Raw genomic sequence first — 19,819 nt, 5'->3', positions numbered from 1 at the left:
TTCATTCTTTGATGTCAAGAGTGTGATTATACATAAAAGTTGATGTTGATGTGGAGGAACAAATTATAGTTATATCAAATTATCAAAATTAAGAAAGAAACTACATTAAAAAGGACTGATGGAACTCAAAAGGTACTTGTAGACTCAATGGCCTACACAGTAATATTGATGGAGGTTAGTGGTGAAATAAGAGGAACTAACCATTTTCTTTGGAAACCAAAGAATACTGGAGAGTGGAAAATGTTATTCAAAAGGGTAAAGGGATAAAACAGCCAGCTACAGAACACTATATATATCTATTTAGTAGGAAATTTGCGAGAGATTATAATAATATTAGGGAGCATTTAGACCAGGACTAGTTGGGGACATGATTTGCCAAGATGTAGTGACACTTAATCAATTTTATCTAATTCTAATGTGGGAATAACCAAACACAAAGTGTATTGGATGTGATAACTTTGGACTTTGAAAAAGCATTTAATGATGCTACTTAGTGAAACAGAAGGTAGTTGAGACACTTGATGGTGAAAATTGATCAAGAGGGCCGGACAGGAAAATGGAGTTGGAACCCAAGATCAATCATGACTGAACAAAAACAAAAATACCTGGAAAAACTCAACCTCCTCTGAGTTCCTTTAAAGCTTCAGCCTGGGGCCACAAGGGACCCAGTTTCCTTGTTGCCATGAGGAGGCACAGCAGAGGACTTGGTGATGGAGAGGCTGTGTATTGGTGAGGAGAGACTTGAACATTTGGTTCTTTTTCGCATTGTTGCTAGCCAGTGGTGGGGAGGAAAATGAGAAGCAAACTAGCACGCAAAAGCGGAAAGCATGCTACCACACCTTAGGAAAGATATATTAGCTCAGAGAGAGTGCAGAGTTGATTTATTAGAATAATATCTGGACTCCAGCGTTAAATTACAAGTGCTTACACAAACTTGGGCTGTGTTCCCTGGAATTTAGATCGAATGTAGCAAAGAAGAGTGAAGTGATATATTTTGGTTGGAAGAACGAGGAGAGGCAATATAAACTCGAGGGTACAATCCTAAAGGGCTGCAGGAGCACAAACCATTGAAGGTGGCAGGGCAGGTTGAAAGTGGTTTTAAAAAAAATGGGGTTTAATAGCCTCCTCCTTGCTGTAACCTTTCTATGATTCTATTCTTTGATTCTACAATTAAGGGTGATTTTATTGAAGTTTTCAAGATTTTAAGGAGGGTAGATAAAGAGAAACTTTCCATTGTTTGGGGGTCTAGGACTAGAGGACTTAGACTAAAAATAAGAGTCAGGCCTTTCAGGGCAGAATATAGGAAACACTTCTATTAGCAGGGGATGGTAGATGTTTGGAATTCCCTTTGGTAAATGGCAGTTGACACTAGATCCATGGTTGATAGATTTTTGTTAGCCAAAGGTATCAGGAGACATGGGCAAAACAGGGGTATATGGAGTTCAGTCACAGATCAACGATGATCTCACTGACAGGTTGAACAAGCTCAAGGGACTAAACTCTATGTGTAGGTTTTCTTGCTATCACAAGACAGGAAACATCAGTTCAGTATTTTCTGGAGGTCCTGTGTTGACCATGTAGAATATTACACCTAGGTTTTTGATGATTGTGATTTTGGGACTGGTGCTGGAATGTGAACAACGCAGGAATCAAAAAACTTTTGGTTTTGTAACTTAGTTTTCCCAATAGTGTTAACATGTTATTTTTGGAAGGACTTGTTGTATTGAGTGATTAAGTTGTGCATGCACTTATTTGCACAGAACTTGCACACTTACTTGCTATTGAAATTTGTCTGCCATTTTATGCTCCTAAGTGAGTATAATGTAATTATCTATTTACACTGAATCAAAAGATACTGTGCCTGAAAAAAGGAAACTTGTAGAAATAAATTAAGGGTGAAATGGAAAAATGGAAGTGGAAGGTGTCCAAATTATGATTATGCCACACTCAATTATTTATTCACAGAATGTGGGCATCTCTGGCAGTGCCAGCATTTATTTCCTATTCTTAATTGCCCTTGAGAGATGGTAGTGAGCCACTTGTAACTGCTGCAATTTATATGTTGGTGGCACTCCCAGTCTTGTTAGGGAGAGAGTTCCAGATTTTGACCTAATGATGATGAAGGAGCAGCAATGTACACCCAATTCAGGATGTTGTATTACTTGGAGGGGAATCTGGAGGCGATGATGTTCCTATGCACCTTCTGCCCTTGTTCTTCCAGGTGATAAGAAGTTATGGATTTGGGTGGTGTTGTCAAGAAGATGACTGTCAGGCTGTTGCTTGATTTGTCTGTGGGACAGCTCTCAATTTTGAGAGGTCCCCCAGATATTAGTGAAGAGGACTTTGTAGAATCGACTGGGATGAATGTGTCTTTGGCATGTCCAAATCCGATGCCCAGTTCAATGTCTGGTGGTCCATTCGGTTTTATTCAACTTGTACTTAATCATAACAGTTAGCTAGAACTGAGTGGCTTGTTGGGCCATTTCAAAAAAGGTAGTTAAAGCTCAACCATATTGCTGTGGGTCTGGGGTCACATAATGGCTACACTGGATAAGGATGGCAGATTTCTTTCCCAAAAGAACACTTAGTAAACCAAGGACATGGGCAGGAGATCGATGGGTGCACCACCACCTGGAAGTTCCCCTCCAAGCCACTCACCATCCTGACTTGGAGAAATATCGCCGTTCCTTCACTGTCACTGGGTCAAAATCCTGGAACTCCCTAACAGCACTGTGGTTCTACCAACACCACATGGACTGCAGCGGTTCAAGAAGGCAGCTCACCACCACCTTCTCAAGGGCAACTAGGGATGGGCAATAAATGCTGGCCCAACCAGCGAAGCCCACATCCTGTGAATGAATAAAAAAATGGATTTTTTCCATAAATCGATAGTTACATGATCACCATTACTGATACTAGCTTTTTATTCCACGTTTATTTAATTAACTGAACATTTGAACACACATCTCCAGATCATTAGTCCAGGCCTCTGGTATACGACAAGTCATTCACATAACCACTATACTACTGTAACCAGTAATTTTCCAATGAGCAGAAAGTTCTATTGTCTTATTTATACTTTATGAATCATTTTGCATTTTGAAGCCTTTTGAGAGATAGGGATTGCTGTTGAAGACAGCTGTGCTGATACTGTACTACCATATTGTTAATTGACATGAGACCTCAGTGTCAAGGTGAGTTGTGCACATGCAGAGCAGTAGAAAATGGAATATATTCTTCATCCTCTTATGTTCTAAAAATATTCTAAGCAAAGATTTTATAATTCTAACCCACTGCAAATGGCCTTGGAAGAGAAGCTGGTAATTTAAAAAAAATCATTCATGGGATGTGGGCATCGCTGTCTCGACAAGCATTTATTGCCCATCCTGACTTGCCCTTGAGAAGGTGGTGGTGAGCTGCTGCCTTGAACTGCTGCAGTTTATGTGGTGTAGGTACATCTATTATGTAGGGAATTCCAGGATTTTGACCTAGTGACAGTGAAGGGACGGCAATTGATTTCCAAGTCAGACTGCTGATTGGCTTGGAGGGGAACTTCCAGGTGGTGGTGTTCCCATGTGTCTGCCGCCCTTGTTCTTCTAGATGGTAGTGGTTGTGAGTTTGTAAGGTGCTGTCTAAGGAGCATTGGTGAGTTTCTGCAGTGCATCTTGTAGATGGTACACACTGCTGCTACTGTGCATCGGTGGTGAAGGGAGTGAATGTATGTGGATGCGGTGCCAATCAAGTGGGCTGCTTTGTCCTGAATGGTGTCAAGCAACTTGAGTGTTGTTGGAACGGCACTCATCCAGGCAAGTGGAAAGTATTCCATCATACTCCTGACTTGTACCGTGTAGATGGTGGATAGGCTCTGGGGAGTAAGGAAGTGAGTTACTCAGCATAGGATTCCTAGCCTTTGACTTGCACTTGTAGCCATAGCATTTATATGGCTAGTCCAGTTCAGTTTCTGGTTAATGGTGATCCCCAGGATGTTGATAGTGGGGGATTCAGCGATGGTAATGCCATTGAATGTCAAGGGGTGATGGTTAGATCCTGTCTTGTTGGAGATAGTCATTGCCTGTGTTAGGTAATAGAGGTAGTTTAAGTAAGTTGTATTTGTAGGTGTTAGGAATGGGCTTTAGCTTTAATGTTTAAGTTTCATTTGTATTTCTGTATGTGTGTTAAGAAAGGTCAAATTGAATTTTACTTTCACTTTAAAAGATGCCTGCATTTCTAATGAGAGTTTTACGACTCTAAGCTAAGTTAAACAAGCAAGAGTAGAGAAACTGGGCTGTTGCCCAGCAACAGGGATCCAGAGAGGCAGGCCCCTCCTGCAAATTCACAGAAGAAACTAGAAACAGCAGTTTGACTTGGAAGCTGTTTGAGTTCAGTTGGTTTTGAAAGTAGCTGCCAGGAAAGATTGAAGTAAAGGGGACAGTTAGCCAGTTCCAAGCCAAAGAAAAGACCCCAAAATCCAGGGGAGTGGAACAGGGGAAAGTCCAAGAAGACTTCTGGTCAAAGGAAGGACAGGAACCTGGAAAAGGTCCTGTTCAGTGAAGTTAAGAGTGAGGGGCAGAGGATAGGGTCCAAGCTTCAGATTTAAAGAGTCAAAAGCTGCGGAAAGCAGATTTAAAGTGAGAACAGCTTGCAAGAAGGCCCAAAGAGATGGCTGAAGGTCTGGAATTCTTTGCAACGGACATGTGAAGCAGTAGTGTACTGTTGACAGCTGAGTCAGCGAGATGGAGTGTGTGGAAGACTGCTTGAATGCAAGTGATGACCCTGGATGGGGAACATTGGAAGGAGAGTTCGAAAGCTTGGAGGTGTGACCCCTTTCAGAAGGTGTCTGAAAGAAAGCATCAGTTTGGAAGAAGATTCCAAAGCGAGTTCTTAGAGAGTGGAGATTGGAAACCCTCATGTGAAAGACGAAGTTCAGTGAGACTAGTTGGCTCACGGTGTGAAAGGTGCCTGGGGGGGAGTCGAGGAGAGATCCACAGCATCTGTTTAGGGTGGCATTGGCCACTTGGTTTAATAGTGTGGTGTGCCTGACCACAGGTTGCTTATTGGTGTGCATGGACTGTAATTAATGTGAGCATTTGAGTATACTATAGCTTTTGTAACTTGTTATCCTTACAAATCTGAATATATCTGTAAAGGTATGGTTGTGGATGAAGGAGTATTGTAATATAGTTCATCCTTTCTTGTTTAATAAATGTTTTATGCTTTTGTTAAAAGTTCATTAGCTGACTCTGGTGACTCTGTTCAGTAGCCCCTCTCTGAACAAAAATAAAAGTTAGGATCTTTCAAGCTGGTTCCACCCTGGGTGCAGGCTTGCCCAGTGGTAACCTGAGTTGGGGATAATAACACCTGGCACTTGTGTGGTGTGGATGTTACTTGCCACTTGTCAGTCCAAGCCTGGATATTGTCCAGGTCTTACTGCATTTGGAAATGGACTGCTTCAATATCTATGGAGTCATGAGTGGTACTGAATGTTGTGCAATCATCAACGAACATCTCCACTCCTGACCTTATGATGAAAGGAAGGTCATTAATGAAGCAACTAAAGATGGTTGGACTACCCTGAGGAACTCATGCAGTGATATCCTGGAACTGAGACGATTGACCTTCAACAACCACAATCATCTTCCATCTACCTGTGCCAGGTATGACTCCAACCAGCCAATTCATACACAAGTCTGCATAATGCAACCTGCCAAGTGATTTTTGGAAGCAAAAAGCTTGCAAACAAAAAGAAGCCACTAACAAGCATTGTTAGTGCTGATTGTCTCTGGCCTCCACCCAACATTGGCAGTCGCTCCTTCTCTTGAACTGTCTAGGTGCTGTGCTCTGGTATTCCCTTCCTAACTTTACCACCAATCTCTTAGTTACCACATCTGATATTCCCATCTTTGACTAGATGTAAATTTTTGTGTGATTATACTTCAGAAGCATTTTGTCTTCTTTAGTGAAGGTACAAGATAATTGCAAATTGCCTACAATAATTCAAATAGAACAATGAAATTGCTCAATTTTTTGTTAATAGCTCAGAAAATGAATTTTTATTTATTGTATAATAGATTCTTAGTTTGTATTTAAATATATACATTTTAAAAGCAAGACTTGCATTAATATAGTGTCTTTCAGGACCTCCCAAAGGGCTTTACAGTATTTTTGAAGCGTGGCCACTGTTGCAACATAGAAAGTGCAGCAGCCAATTTGCATACAACGGTTCCACCAACAGGATTCCAATAATAAGCATATAATCTGTTTTAATAGCGTTAGTTGGTGGATAAATATAAGCCAGGACATAAGTTGTTCTTCAAAACGCTGCCATTGGATCTTTTGCGTTCACCTCAATGGCCAGACAGGGCCGCGGTTTAATACCTCATCTGAAAGATGGCATCTTCATCAGTGTAACACACGCTCCGCACAGTACTGAAGTGTCAGCCTAGATTTTAGTGTCAAGCCTCTGGAGCGAAGCTTTACCCCACAACCTCTGACTCAGATGCCAAAAGAACTGAGTCACAATGACAAATTTTCAGCAATTGTAGCACTAAAACTGAGCTGTTGTACCTTGAAGCCCATTTAATTGACAATGGTGGTGCTGTCAAGGGGTGGTGTGAGTGGGTGGAGAGTGGAAAAGAGTGATTACATTGAACTTAAAATAGGCAGACGATGTAAAAAAACCTTATGTTCAAACTCCCTGTCCTTTTTCTTGATTTTGTTTGTATGTATGTTAATGTATGTTTGTGGAAGCTTTTCTTGGTATCATATACATAATGCACAGGTTTCAACAAGTTATTTTAGCTTTATATGGCACCATATTTTAATTGACATTGAAACTGCATTGTAAAATACAATAGTTATTCATGGCATTAGTGACACCTAGTGACAGAGATTTGGCTATACAGTGCCAGAGATACTCTGGTCCGGCAAGTTCTTTGCAGTAACGGTGCATGGGGATTTATCGAGTCCCTATCGAGAAGAGGATAAGGAAGAAGAAAAAACATACTGACACTTGAATCCAGACATACATCATAAGGTTGGGCTGATTTGTGATTTAAGATATCCTGTCTGCGATACTATGCACTTGCATTTCTCTTTTACTTTTGAGATAATTACATTGAATATACAGTTGAGAAGTGGACCATTTGGCCTTTTTGGTCGATGTTGGTGATTGTGCTTCATATGAACCTTCTTCCATAACGGAATCCATACTCTAATCACTCGGTGGGTAAAGAAGCGTCTCCGGAATGCCTTATCGGATTTATAAGTGATTGATTGTTTATGGCCTCTAGTTTTACTTTCCTCAATAAGTGGAAACGCCTTCTACCCTATCAAGCAGCCTCATAATTTTGAAGACCTCCTATTAGCTTACCTCTCAGCAGTGTCATCCTTTCCTGATAAATATATCCTTACAGTTCTGGCATTATCCTTATAAATCTCTTTTGAACAAACTGATGTGATGATTAAAGCCACCCACAATTATTGCAATGGCTTTCTTGGATGTATGCTTTGCCCTACTGTGTAGCTACCAGTGACTTCTCTCTTATGCTGATTCTATACCTTGACCTTCTGAACCAAGATCATTTCTCACCATTGTACTGATCTCCTCCTTTATTAACAGAACTAGCCTATCTTTTTTCCTCCTGCCCTCCTGAAATGTCACATACCCTTGAATATTCAGGTCCCAGCCTTGGTCACCTTGTATAATGGCCATCATATCATACGCATTTATTTCTGCTTGTGCTATAAATTCATCCAACTTGTTACAAATGCTGCGAGCATTGAGATAAAGAACCCATAATTCTGTCTTTTTACATTCCTTGCCTACTCTGACCCTATTTGCTGGTGCATGCTTATGTTTCTACACCATATCCCTTCCTGTCATGCCCTGGTTATCATTAGCCATACCATTACCTTGCACTTTAACTTCCCAGGTCTCCCCTCATGTGGCACCTCTGAGTTTGAAGATTGGGAACTTGAGGTTCTAGGCTGGCACTTCAGTGCTGTAGTGAGGGAGTGTTGCTTGTTGGAGGTCCCGTCTTCTTGATATCAGAGTTTTGAAACAAGCTTTAAAACAAATGCTGAATAGGTCTGACATTAATTGCAAAGAACCAGTGAATTATCCTTGGTGTCCTAGCCGATATTCGTGCCTCAACCAAAATCTAAAATAGACGGATCTGGTCACTCCTTTTTATTCCTGCTTATGGGATCTTAATTGTGGGTAAATTGGATGTTGCTTTTCCTATATTCTATCCCCCCCTTTCTCTCCCCATGATTTACAGGCAACTTAGCATTTTTTTTGTCTCATTCATTTTTATATTTTAATTAAAAACCTATGAAGAATAAAAGTTTTTTTGAAGAACCTATGTGGTTATAGAAATTAACAAAAGTTGGTGGATTTGGCACTTGTGACTACGTGAGGTTCTTTGGAAAATCAATTGCTTGAATCGTATGAGGGAGCTGACAAACATGCTCGTTTTGAGGCGAAATTAAGATTTGAGAATGAGAAAAGGAAAGGATGCTAAATTTGCTGTTAAGAAACAGAAGTTGGTGTTACAGTAGCAAGGACTCTGCTTCAGTCAAAAGCTGTTGTCACAGAGGATAATTAATCTGTTACAAAACAAAAACGCTCAATGCTCAGATTTCCAGCATTCACAGTATTTTGCTCTTTTAACTAAAACATTATTGACATTCTTGTATGCTTGAACACATTGTACTTTTAATATTTACAATTTCCTATGGTTCATATTATCATTTATAAATAAATATATTTAATAGTTTATTTTTTAAGCCAGTGGTCTGTGGTTCCATTTTGAAGACAAGTTATTATTCTGTGACATTGCAGTGCCCAGTAAGCAATTAAGATTAGTCAGGCGTACACAACTGCAAGGACAAAGCATTGAAAAGATACAGCTTTCGGATCAAATGGGACAAGGTCTGCTTACAGGAACTGAAGTTAGAATGCTGACAATATCAAGTTGAAATTCTAATATTTACATTGCACCTTTCATATATTCTCAGAACGTCCCAGAGCACTGCAACCAATTAATTCTGTTATAGGGTGGACTGAGAAACGTAAACACCAGCATAGACCTGTTGGGCCGAATGGCTGTCTGTGCTGTAAAATTCTATATAATTAACTTCTGAAGTGTAGCCATTTATGTAGGAAATCAGTTTGAAAGTAGTCTTGTGTAATTTCAAACAATTTCATTATATTGTAATGTTAAATTTAGCATTGCATTCTCAGCAGTAATTATTGCTTACACTGGTATTGGCAATAGCCAGGCAAATAATTTTGGTTAATGCTGCAAGAGCATTTGGGGAAGTTATTGGAGTAAGCAGATTTTGGTAAAATTGATTTCTGAACTGTAGCTCACTAACATAGCAGAAACTAAATGGGAGGGTAATATAGCACCACATAATATGGACGTTGTCACCTATTTTTAGTTTTCAGTTGTGAATAACAGAAACAGAAAATGATTCCCAGCCTTCTGAACGAATACCACTCCCTTAGATACTATCCTATTTTTCCTTGTCTCCCAAGAACAGATTTATTTTGAGGAAGAACCATAAAATGGATAACTCAACGATATAATTGCTAAATTTGCTGTTTTCAACAATTATTCCTAACAGTGATGATTGCTTGTATTAGCACTGACAATATCCAGACAAATAGTTTTGGTTAATGCAGAGGAAGCATTCGGGTGGTTGTTGGAGTAAGCAAAATCAGCTGTTATCTTGCAGAAAAAATATGTCATAAGAACATATAAATAGGAGAAGTAGGCCAATTGGCCCCTCTAGCTTGCTCCGCCATTCAGTAAGATCATGGCTGAGCTGATTGTGGATTTAACTCCACTTTTCTGCTTGTCCCTCTTAACCCTTGATCTGTTTAAATGGAATTCCTTTGACTGATGTTTAGCCAAGACACACATCCTATATGCTCCATTCCTAAATGAATAATGTATGGGGCTCAGTTGGCAGACTTAAATAGAAGTAATTGAATTTCAGAATTCTGATCTGAAGCTGCTGTTTTTTGAGACCTGCCCTTTAAACATTATTAGAATATAGGATTAAGTTCCTACCTTGTACCTCAGTGCCACCCAACCACCCGTAATCCTTCATACGCCTGCTTTGTTTAATTTTAAACAAATTTGATTAAGCCAGTAATGTAGCATTTCTTTCCTTGAGTCTTCTTCCTATATCTTTCCAATGTTCTGCCTTATCTGGGGTACAGTTCCATGGGTGGCTGTTATCAGTACCTTATCGTAGTAGTCATTATTTACTTATGATCCTTGAGCTTTCAGTTGTAGGTGCATCTTACTTTCTGTATAAATGCAAGTTATAGAACTATCCTGAAACTATTCATAGAGGAGATATATCACACGATTTAGCAGAGTGGTAGGAGAGCTGGGAGACATGAAAGCATGAGTGAAGGATGTATCTTCAGGGTGCTTTCAAAAGCAGTTGGAGAAGGCTGTGAGAGGTTTAGTGAGTATGCTCTATACTTTGAGGCTTTGCCATGGTTGTGGTGGAGAGGATAGGGGCTTGGAATGCATGGGAGGCTTGTGCTAGATGTAGAGCTGGAGAAGTATGCAGGGCAAGGGTGAAGGATTTTCAAAGAAAGATAGAAATTTTGCATTTAGTGTGCTGAGGACTGGAACCAGTGGAGATCAACAAGGAGAGGCATGATGGGACTGAGTCGGTTAAACGCCTGTCCAGTACATTTGAGGTCCTGGGTTCATTCCCTTGTGAAGCCTTACTTTAATTTTTGCGCCCGTATGCTTCAGGACTTCCATGACTGGTAGCACTGGGATGGTGGATTGCAGTGCATCATCATCCTTGGGAATGTCATTTTAACCTGATTAGCTAAACTTCCATTAAAGGTTTTTGTGGTTTATTTTTATTACAATATATTAGTGGTTGGATTGAAATAGGTATATATAGGAGTAGACTAAAACTGTGATAGTTGGGTTAGGCGGTGAATGTTTGTGATGTGTGTGTCTTTGAAAGTAAAAGTTTTTACATGTGTACAGATTAGGCTCCAGTTCTAACCTTCACCGCCTAGCTATCTGGAATAGAACACTGACCAAAGCAATGTAATCTCCGGGGAGAGACAAAGAAAAAGATTTTTAAAATCCCGAGACTATTTCAATGGAAATACGAATTATGGAAATGTTTTCCCCAAAAATATACTTTATTCATAAAATTTATAAACGTACATTTAAAAATCATTTCAAGTTGAATATTTCAGTGCAATAAAATGAAACTTTTCTCCATTCAGCATGTCTGCTCTGTGGTGACTTAATATAATTACAATATTCTTGATGTTTACAATATACATTCTATGTCAGGCATATAATCCGAGGGAATTCTACACAGTTTCCAGTCCTTTGGTGTACTCTGGTTGAAAGGCGAATTATGGAATTTTTCCCCAAAAATAATTATTCATAAAATTTTTGAAAGTACATTACAGAACATTTTTGAATTGAAAAATACAGTGCAATAAAATTTACCATACAACATGTTCCACTCTGAGGTACCTCAATACAATTGTAATTCTCTTGATATTTACAATCTACATTCCTTGTCAGACATCACAGCCGAGGAATTCTACATGGTTTCTAGCCGTGGCTTAAAGATCTTATACAGTGACTTTTCCCCATTGCGCCTTTGTGGTGGCGGCTCCAAACTTTAGTGCACTCCACCCGACCCCTGAAGGAGTCTTGGAATACCACGGTAACCTTTGTACACAAGGATATCAATCTTAGCTTGTCCAACTCCTTTTTGAATGTTTGTACTGAATTGGGGTGCTTACTTCATAAGCCAGCATTTAATTATAAATGTCGGTAACCAACAAGGTGGAGAAAACCACCTGTCATTGAATGGCGTTCAATGCTTGCCTAATTTATTCATAGATTTTTCTGATTGGTTATTGAGGCAGCCTCCCTACGATACCCTGGTGAGCCGTTGAAGGCTTTATCCTCCAAGGAGGGAGCTCGGAACAGGGAAGACAGTCCACCCCCTGACTAACCACCCCCTCCCACGGTATTGCCCCCACCCTGCAAGCCCAACCCGACCGACCCCCCCCCGCCTCCGGACTTTCGGTACTCCCCATTCCCCCAAATCCTATCCAGCTAGTAAAAAAGGGGACGTGTCCTTCTTCAATCCGACACTACTGGCCTGCGACGCTGGCCTTTGGAGACAGCTGCACTGCCTAGATCTTGCCCGGCCTGAGTCGGAATGTCGGGTGAGACAGGCACGAAAGACATTTAGTGTAAGTGATTGGACACGTAGTAGCAATCCAACGCTGATTGCAACTCCAAGGAAGTTACAGCTTAACACCGCTAACTATGTACTCAATTTTATGTTTTTTTTATTTGAAGCCCAAGATCTACTGGCAGATGTTGAGAAAAATGCTCAATGGTTGTAGGCAGATAGAAGGTGTGTAGAAGGACTTGGCAGGCTGCTGTTATGTGGTTTGTTAATATTGAGAGGACGACCAGTGGTGTGGGGCCAATGTTGATGGAACTGTATTTGTGAGACTATCTGTGATAAGATGCAGGAATCTAAGATTGCAGGAGCGGTTTTGACATTTCAGCACCCTGAGACTCCCAAAGTGGTGGGCGAGGTTTGCTGGGCCCGGTGATGTTGGGAGAATGGCTTTGGGGTATGAGTGGGGAGAATGGCTTTGGGGTATGAGTGGGTTGAAGAATTTTTAGCAAGGAATACCTTGATAGGGGAAACAGTGGGAAGGGAATTGCAGGGTCTAGATGGGATGAAAGGGTAATGGATATTTATAACAATAATAGGTTGCAGAACTCCTTGAGTATTAGGGAATGTTATGTGTTGGGGCTACTTGGAGGATGACGCCCTTGTCTTGGGTCAAGAGGGTGATGGGGATCTTGTTACTTTGTTTACAATCTAGTGGTACTTTCCCAATGCTGACTCATCAATGGTAAAAGCATTCATCGCATCAGAGTAATAAGGTCTTGAGCTCAAGCCCACTTCATGAGTTGAGCACACAACTAGGCTGATAACTTCACAGTGCAGCATTAAGAGAGTGTTCTGCTGAAGGGTCATGAGGACTCGAAACGTCAACTCTTTTCTTCTCCGCCGATGCTGCCAGACCTGCTGAGTTTTTCCAGGTGATTTTGTTTTTGTTTTGGATTTCCAGCATCCGCAGTAGTTTTTTGTTTTTAAGTGAGTGTTGTATTGTTGATGGTGCTGTCCTTTGGCTGAGATTTTAATTAGAGGCCTAGTCTGCTTCGTCTGATGTATATAATGCTAAGAAGAGATGTGGAGCTGCCGTGGTGTCCTGGCCAGCATTTATTTCCCGGTCAACACCATCAAAAGAAATTAATTTTTCATTGCTGTTTTGGACCATTGCTGTTTGCAAGCTGGCTCCTACATTTACCAGCGTAACAGCTATGTGTTTACAATTCATTAGGTGTGACATGCTTTACAGTGTTTAGAGGAAATGAAGTATGTTATATGCATTTTTTTTTTCTTTCTGTTAGCATTTCAAATTTCATTGCTAGTCTCCCAATATGCTGGAATAGATACCACCTCTCCTTGAGGAGCCTGTTGCTTTTGTGCCCTTTAAATCTGACTTTGAATTTCCCTTTTGTTTATGTCAAAACTTGTTAAACCTACATGGATTATTGTTTAATCTAGGAAGAGCATGTTGTTGTTTTCTTGAGTGAATACTTAAAACATATTCAGTATATCAGTTGATCTCAGTTTTTCCTCTATTTTATTCTGATTAGCATTTTTAAGGTTCTTGCCTCTTTGTGGTACCAAAAAAAATTCTGTTGTGCTTATAAAATGATAGATGAATTTTTTGAATATTATATCTGTGAGATCCTGTAAAATATGTAATAGTTTTTATCTCCTGTTAGTTATGTAATGCATTGCTTTAGCAAATTTGTTGTGATACAACAACAGGCAATCCATTGTTTTGCTTGGACTGTGCCAAAACCACAGTAAATATCAAAAACTGAACTTCAGGTCATTTGTCTGTCCATATAGCCATCCACCCTGAAAAGCATTTCTGATGTTTATTACGATTTCATTGCAGTCTAAGTTTGACATAGCCTTGCTCATTCTCTCATGCAGACTTTTTAAGGTGTTGTGCTGTATGTACATAGGTAGGAAATATAGATGGCACATATACACCATGAATGGTGCCCAGATACAGAATGAAGCTGAAAGAGGCCTAGGAGCCTTAGACTGGATGCTTAACAAATCTAACCAGTGCAGAGCAGCAATTAGTAAAGCCAGTAGAATACTGAACTGGACAGTCAAAACAGTAGAAAGTGAGTTTGGAGAAATTGTGATCAAACTGATAGATCTGGTTGGCTTTATTTTGAACACTCTGTTCAGTTCCAGTCATTGAGACAAAAGGGAGACAGTTAAAGGCTGAAGACTGATCCCTCATGTTAGTGTCTGAATTATGAAGGAAGACTGGAGAAAATTGGGCTTTTCAGTCTGCAAATGAAATGTCTTGAGAGGTGATCTTAGAGGTATGTAAACTTGTTAACAGAATGGAGGAAGCAAATCTGGAATATTACTTCAAATTTAATTGGGAGAGTCAAGCAAGGAGGCATTGGTTCAAACTAGTTGAGGTGTAAATTTAGAACTGATAAATTTTTCACATACAAACTGATCAATGTATGGAATAGACTTCCAGGTAGAGTGGTAGATGATGGAGTAGTAGTAGATAAAAACATAGGAAGCATTTAAGAAACAATCGGAAGGAATCATTTAGGAAACAATCGGATGTTACATTGTGGGGAGAGGTTGTCACATTTTGAGATTTATGTCTTTTGTATGGCCTATCATAAAAAGCTTAGGTTAAATTCACAGGATACCAGGACTGGTAAATGTAGATAAGCGGCGGGATTTTCCACACCCGCCCGCAGCCCCGATCTTCCGGTCCTGTCGCAAGTCAATGGATTTCTGGCTGGGGCGCTGCGTCGCCCGTGGCGAGTCCCGCCCGCGACGGGGCCGGAAAATCCCGGCCAAGATTTCAGATGGTGAACAAGAAAACTTTAATGTCCTAGTGATTGTTTATCAACATTGGTGCTGGAACAACACTTCATTTTAAATCAACAAGAGTCATTGCCAAGTTAGGCTGGTGGATTCTAATCTTGGATGGAGTGCATTTGACAAAAAGCTTACACTGAAGTCCGATGGAGGGGAGAAAAGGTAGGAGATTGCAGACAGGGAAGCCCTGGGCTAAAGGACAGGTAAATTCTGTTTAAATCGGGTATGCTGACACAGGAAGTATCTTGTATTCATCGTTTTATATTGTTACATGAAGACATTGGTGATATGTGCCAGCTGATTGAATCTGATCATAACTGTTGCCCTTTATGCTCAAGTGCTATGAGGTAAAGCAGCTGAACTATTTATATCAAACCTTGTCTCATTAAGTGTTCACTTGATCTGCCTTCTGAGAGAATAAAGAAGTAGTTGTGCCAAATATAAGAATATCCAGTTCGAGTCACGAGAGAGTACTACTGTTGCACCTCGGGTTACGCTGTTGTGCAAGTAGATATCGGGTAATTGAGTCAAACTCCCAGAGAAGTAAAATATTCAGACAGCATATGATAGTGACTGATGCCACTGTTTGCGAAGGTATCTTTGGCAGGCCCAAATTTGTAATGATGACTTGGTCTTTCTGCATGAATAAATTTAGATGAGCTAAATGGCTTTCCACATCTGTAATGACCCTATGAAAGAATGATTATTGCAGTTAAGTATGGTGTAAATCTAAAGCACCCTGAAATACCACATCATAATGCATGTGGGGATTGTTCATTTTTCTTTCAGTATTTGAAATATGACTTGTGAAGTTTTAAAAGATTACTATATTTATGTCTATTAACGGTTAAGTTTTGTTTGCTTTTTAATTGTTAATTGTTTTTTCATTTGCTGTTGACAGGTTCAGCAACAGGTGCATCCCAAACTTACATCTATGGAGGATGCCTTGCAATACATTGAAGAGCTAATCCTGCAATTGCTGAGTATGCTCTGTCTAGCCCAGCCTCGCAGTGTTCAAGATGTGGAGGTGAGGTGAAGTTGAGTTACAAGTATGTACATTGTATTGCACTGGGGATCCAAACCTTTGTGTCTTTGTAAGGTATTTAATTGCTCATCATTCATTCCGCAGTGATGAAATTGTTTGCAAGTTGTTCTCACATAATTTTTAAAATACTTTGGCACTTTCCTCCTTCCTTGCCCTTAGTTCAAGCTGGTGGTACTCCCCTTTTCTTCCTTTCCTTTTCATCCCCCAGATTTAAACTCTCACTTCTTCGCAATATCTCGGTTCTTTTTTGCCCCAACCATGCAGGCACTATTGATTCCCCGCCCCTCCAGTTTCAAACTGGTACTCCTGCCTTCAGCATGGCACCCAACTCCTCTCCCAACCCTGACACCAGTTGCTACTCCCTGTTGTTGTTGAACTGACATAACACGGCTGGACATTGTAGGTGGGAATTAACCAGTATTGTAAGAATTCCAAACTACAGTAATTGAGAGTGGAGGTGGAAAAAGCATGAATGAGAGTTTCAGCGGTAGATGAGTTGTGATACAAGTCGAGATTGATGATGTGAAAGGTGGATTAGGTGGGCTTTGTGATGGAGAAGGATATAAGGTTTGCAGCTCTGCTCAGGGTCGGACAGAATTGTAAACTTTGTTTTTTTTCCTGAGATAGTGGCTGGGGAAGGGGTATGGAGTTGGCGGTGACAATATAAAGTGAGTGAATGGGCTGAAGTCGAGGTCATCTGCATACATTTTGAAGGTGAGCCCTTGGCTTTGTATGATGCAAAGAGGAAACATATAAATAAGGATGTGGGGAGGGGTTAAGGAAAAGATCCTTGAGGAAACTGGAGGTGGTGGTAGAGGGGTTGGGAAGAGAAGCCATTACTAAAGATGCTTTGTCTCCAATTGGATTGATGAGGTGGCAATACCGGGAGAGATGGGCATGGATCTGGGATGCAACAACAGAACTGACTGACAGACTTGACATAGGAAAGGGAGACGGGATAGTTTTTGTTGGCATAGGAAAGGGAGACGGGATAGTTGTTGTTGGCATAGGAAAGGGAGACGGGATAGTTGTTGTTGGCATAGGAAAGGGAGACGGGATAGTTGTTGTTGGCATAGGAAAGGGAGACGGGATAGTTGTTGGCATAGGAAAGGGAGACGGGATAGTTGTTGGCATAGGAAAGGGAGACGGGATAGTTGTTGTTGGCATAGGAAAGGGAGACGGGATAGTTGTTGTTGGCATAGGAAAGGGAGACGGGATAGTAGTTGTTAGTTAGACAGAAGGGGCTGAGGGTGGGTTTCTTGAGGAAGGGGATGATGATGCTGGTTTTGAAAGGTAGGGAACACCACCCGGAAGGAGTGAGCCACTTACGATATTAGCTGTAACGGATGCCAGGGGAAGGAACTTGAGGAATTAGGATTTTGGTGGGAATGGGTTTGAGGGAGAAGGAAGTAGATTTTAGTGTCCAGGTAAGCTTGACAAAAGCATGAGGAGAATGGGGGAGAGCCTAAAGAGGATGGATGTCAGGGCTGAGACGGAGATTGAATCACCAAGATTGATGTGTTCCTTGTCACCAGGACTGGAAGGGATTCATCCAGAAAGTAAGGGCGGAAATTGTGGAGAAATTTGTTAATTGGATCCCAAGCGAGATCATGAAGTATGAAACGAGATGCAAATCCTTTTCTTGATAATCAGTTTATTCACAGAATGTAGTATTACATATGTCTGCCTTCTACCTACGATCTTGGTCCCAGCTGTCCCTCTTTATAAGTGCTCAAGCTACTTAATGCCTTTCACCTGTGTATCTTAACATACCATTAACAATGTTGGCCATAACTTGCCAATCATCATTAGATACAGGGTGGCACCAGAGAACTGGAGAATTGTTCAAAAAAAGTATAAGGATAAATCCAGCAACTACAGGCCAGTCGGTTTAACCTCAGTGGTGGGAATGCTTTTAGAAATGATAATTCGGGACAAAATTAACAGTCACTTGGCCAAATGTGGACTAAACAAGGAAAGCCAGTACAAATTTGTTAAGGGCAAATCGTGTTTAACTAACCTGATTGAGTTTTTTGATGATGTAACAGAGAGGGCTATAGGGGTAATGCAGTTTCTGTGGTCCAAATGGACTTCCAAAAGGTGTTTCTAAAGTGCCACATAATAGACTTACTTGTAAAGTAGAAGCACATGTATTAAAAGGGACGGTGGCAGCATGGTTATGAAGTTGGCTGAGTGATGGGAAACAAAGTAGTTGTGAACAGCAATTTTTGAACTGGGGGAAAATATACAGTGGGGTACCTGAAGGGTTGGTACTAGGACCACTACTTTCTTGATCTATATTAATGACCTAGACTTGGGCACAATTTCAAAGTTTGCAGATGACATAAAACTTGGAAGTATTGTGAACTGTGAGGAGGATAGTAGTAGACTTAAAGAGAACATAAGCTGGTGGAATGGCTGGACACGTGGCAGATGAAATTTAATATAGAGAAGTATGAAGTGATACATTTTGATAGAACGAACAAAGAGAGGCAATACAAACTAATGAGTACAATTTTAAAGTGAGTGCAGGAAACAGAAATACCTGGGCATATTTGTGCACAAATCATTGAAGGTGGCAGGGCAGGTTGAGAAAGTGGTTCAAAAAGGCACTCAGGATGCTTGGCTTCTATAAATAGAGGCATGGAATCCAAAAGCAAGGAAGTTATTATGAAAGAAAAACAGAAACTGCTGGAAAAACTCAGCAAGTCTGACAGCATCTGCGGAGAGAAAAACAGAGTTGACGTTTCGAGTCCGTATGACCCTTCTACAGAGCTATAGAGAAGTAGAAATGTAATGAGATTTATACTGCTAAGTGGAACAGGTGAAGCAGGATATAAGGCCAACGATAGGTGGGGGCAAAGGAGAGATTGACAAAGATGTCATGAACAAAAGGACAAAGGGAGTGTTAATAGTAGTGGTAAGGGCTAAAATAGGTGCTGCTAGTGGCATAAAGGTAAGAAAACAGAATTGATAATAGCTGAACAGGGGTAAGCTCTGAAAAGAACAATATGAACAAGTAACAGATGGCCCTGGTGGGGTGGGGGGAGGGGGTGGTGGTGCGGGAAAAAACGATTGAAAATGGGATAAAAAGTGGGGGACAAAAAAGGGGATAAAGCAACGAATAATGAATAAAAATAAGAATATAAATAAGTGCTGCTTTTGTTTTTTCCTACCTAAATAATGATTGCTCCTAAAATATCCTTTTGAGTGCCAAATTAACTCCCATTTAACCATTGGTACCCCTTTAAGCATACATTCTCCTTAAGAATATAAAGCTTAAAACCTTTTTGGGTTTTTGTTTGAGAGCATTGCACTCCTCTACACCCAGGTTATTCTCCTACTTAATTGCTAGTTTCCCTCCTTTAATTCCTGTGAATTGGGACCATTGAGCTATTATTCTTTGAATTTGAGGCTGCAGCAAATTAACAAATCCAATTTTTGCCTCCTCCACTAATTTCTGGGTCATATTTTGTAGAAATTTGCAAAACTACAGGATCATTTTAATTATGTTTTGGGATCATTTAAATCGATACTAAACTGTGGAAGTTTCATAAGACATGTCATGGTCTCTGCAGTTAATGATTGAAATGCACAGCACTCTTGCTGACAATGAGGATTACATAGTAATAGTGAAGCTTGGAATGTGCTGAGGTTTCAGAGAACTTTTAAAACATCTGCAGCTATGTTTTTGCAGTAATCCGGGTTTAATCCAACAAATTGGTTAATTGC

General features: G+C 40.4%; 1 protein-coding gene across 3 annotated transcripts in view; it reads left to right on the top strand.

Annotated features, from left to right (window-relative positions):
- LOC144689525 (son of sevenless homolog 1) overlaps nucleotides 1-19,819 on the top strand; it is a 275,662-nt gene that overhangs the window by 121,143 nt on the left and 134,700 nt on the right. For all 3 annotated transcript variants that reach the window (XM_078556670.1, XM_078556669.1, XM_078556671.1), the window contains exon 2: nucleotides 15,944-16,069. In XM_078556670.1, coding sequence (XP_078412796.1) covers nucleotides 15,944-16,069 — 126 coding nt within the window. The remainder of the gene's footprint in view (nucleotides 1-15,943; nucleotides 16,070-19,819) is intronic.

This window comes from Cetorhinus maximus, chromosome 14 (assembly GCF_964194155.1).
Source record: "Cetorhinus maximus chromosome 14, sCetMax3.hap1.1, whole genome shotgun sequence".
Lineage (NCBI taxonomy): Eukaryota > Metazoa > Chordata > Chondrichthyes > Lamniformes > Cetorhinidae > Cetorhinus > Cetorhinus maximus.
This window is presented reverse-complemented; position numbering and strand designations above follow the sequence as displayed.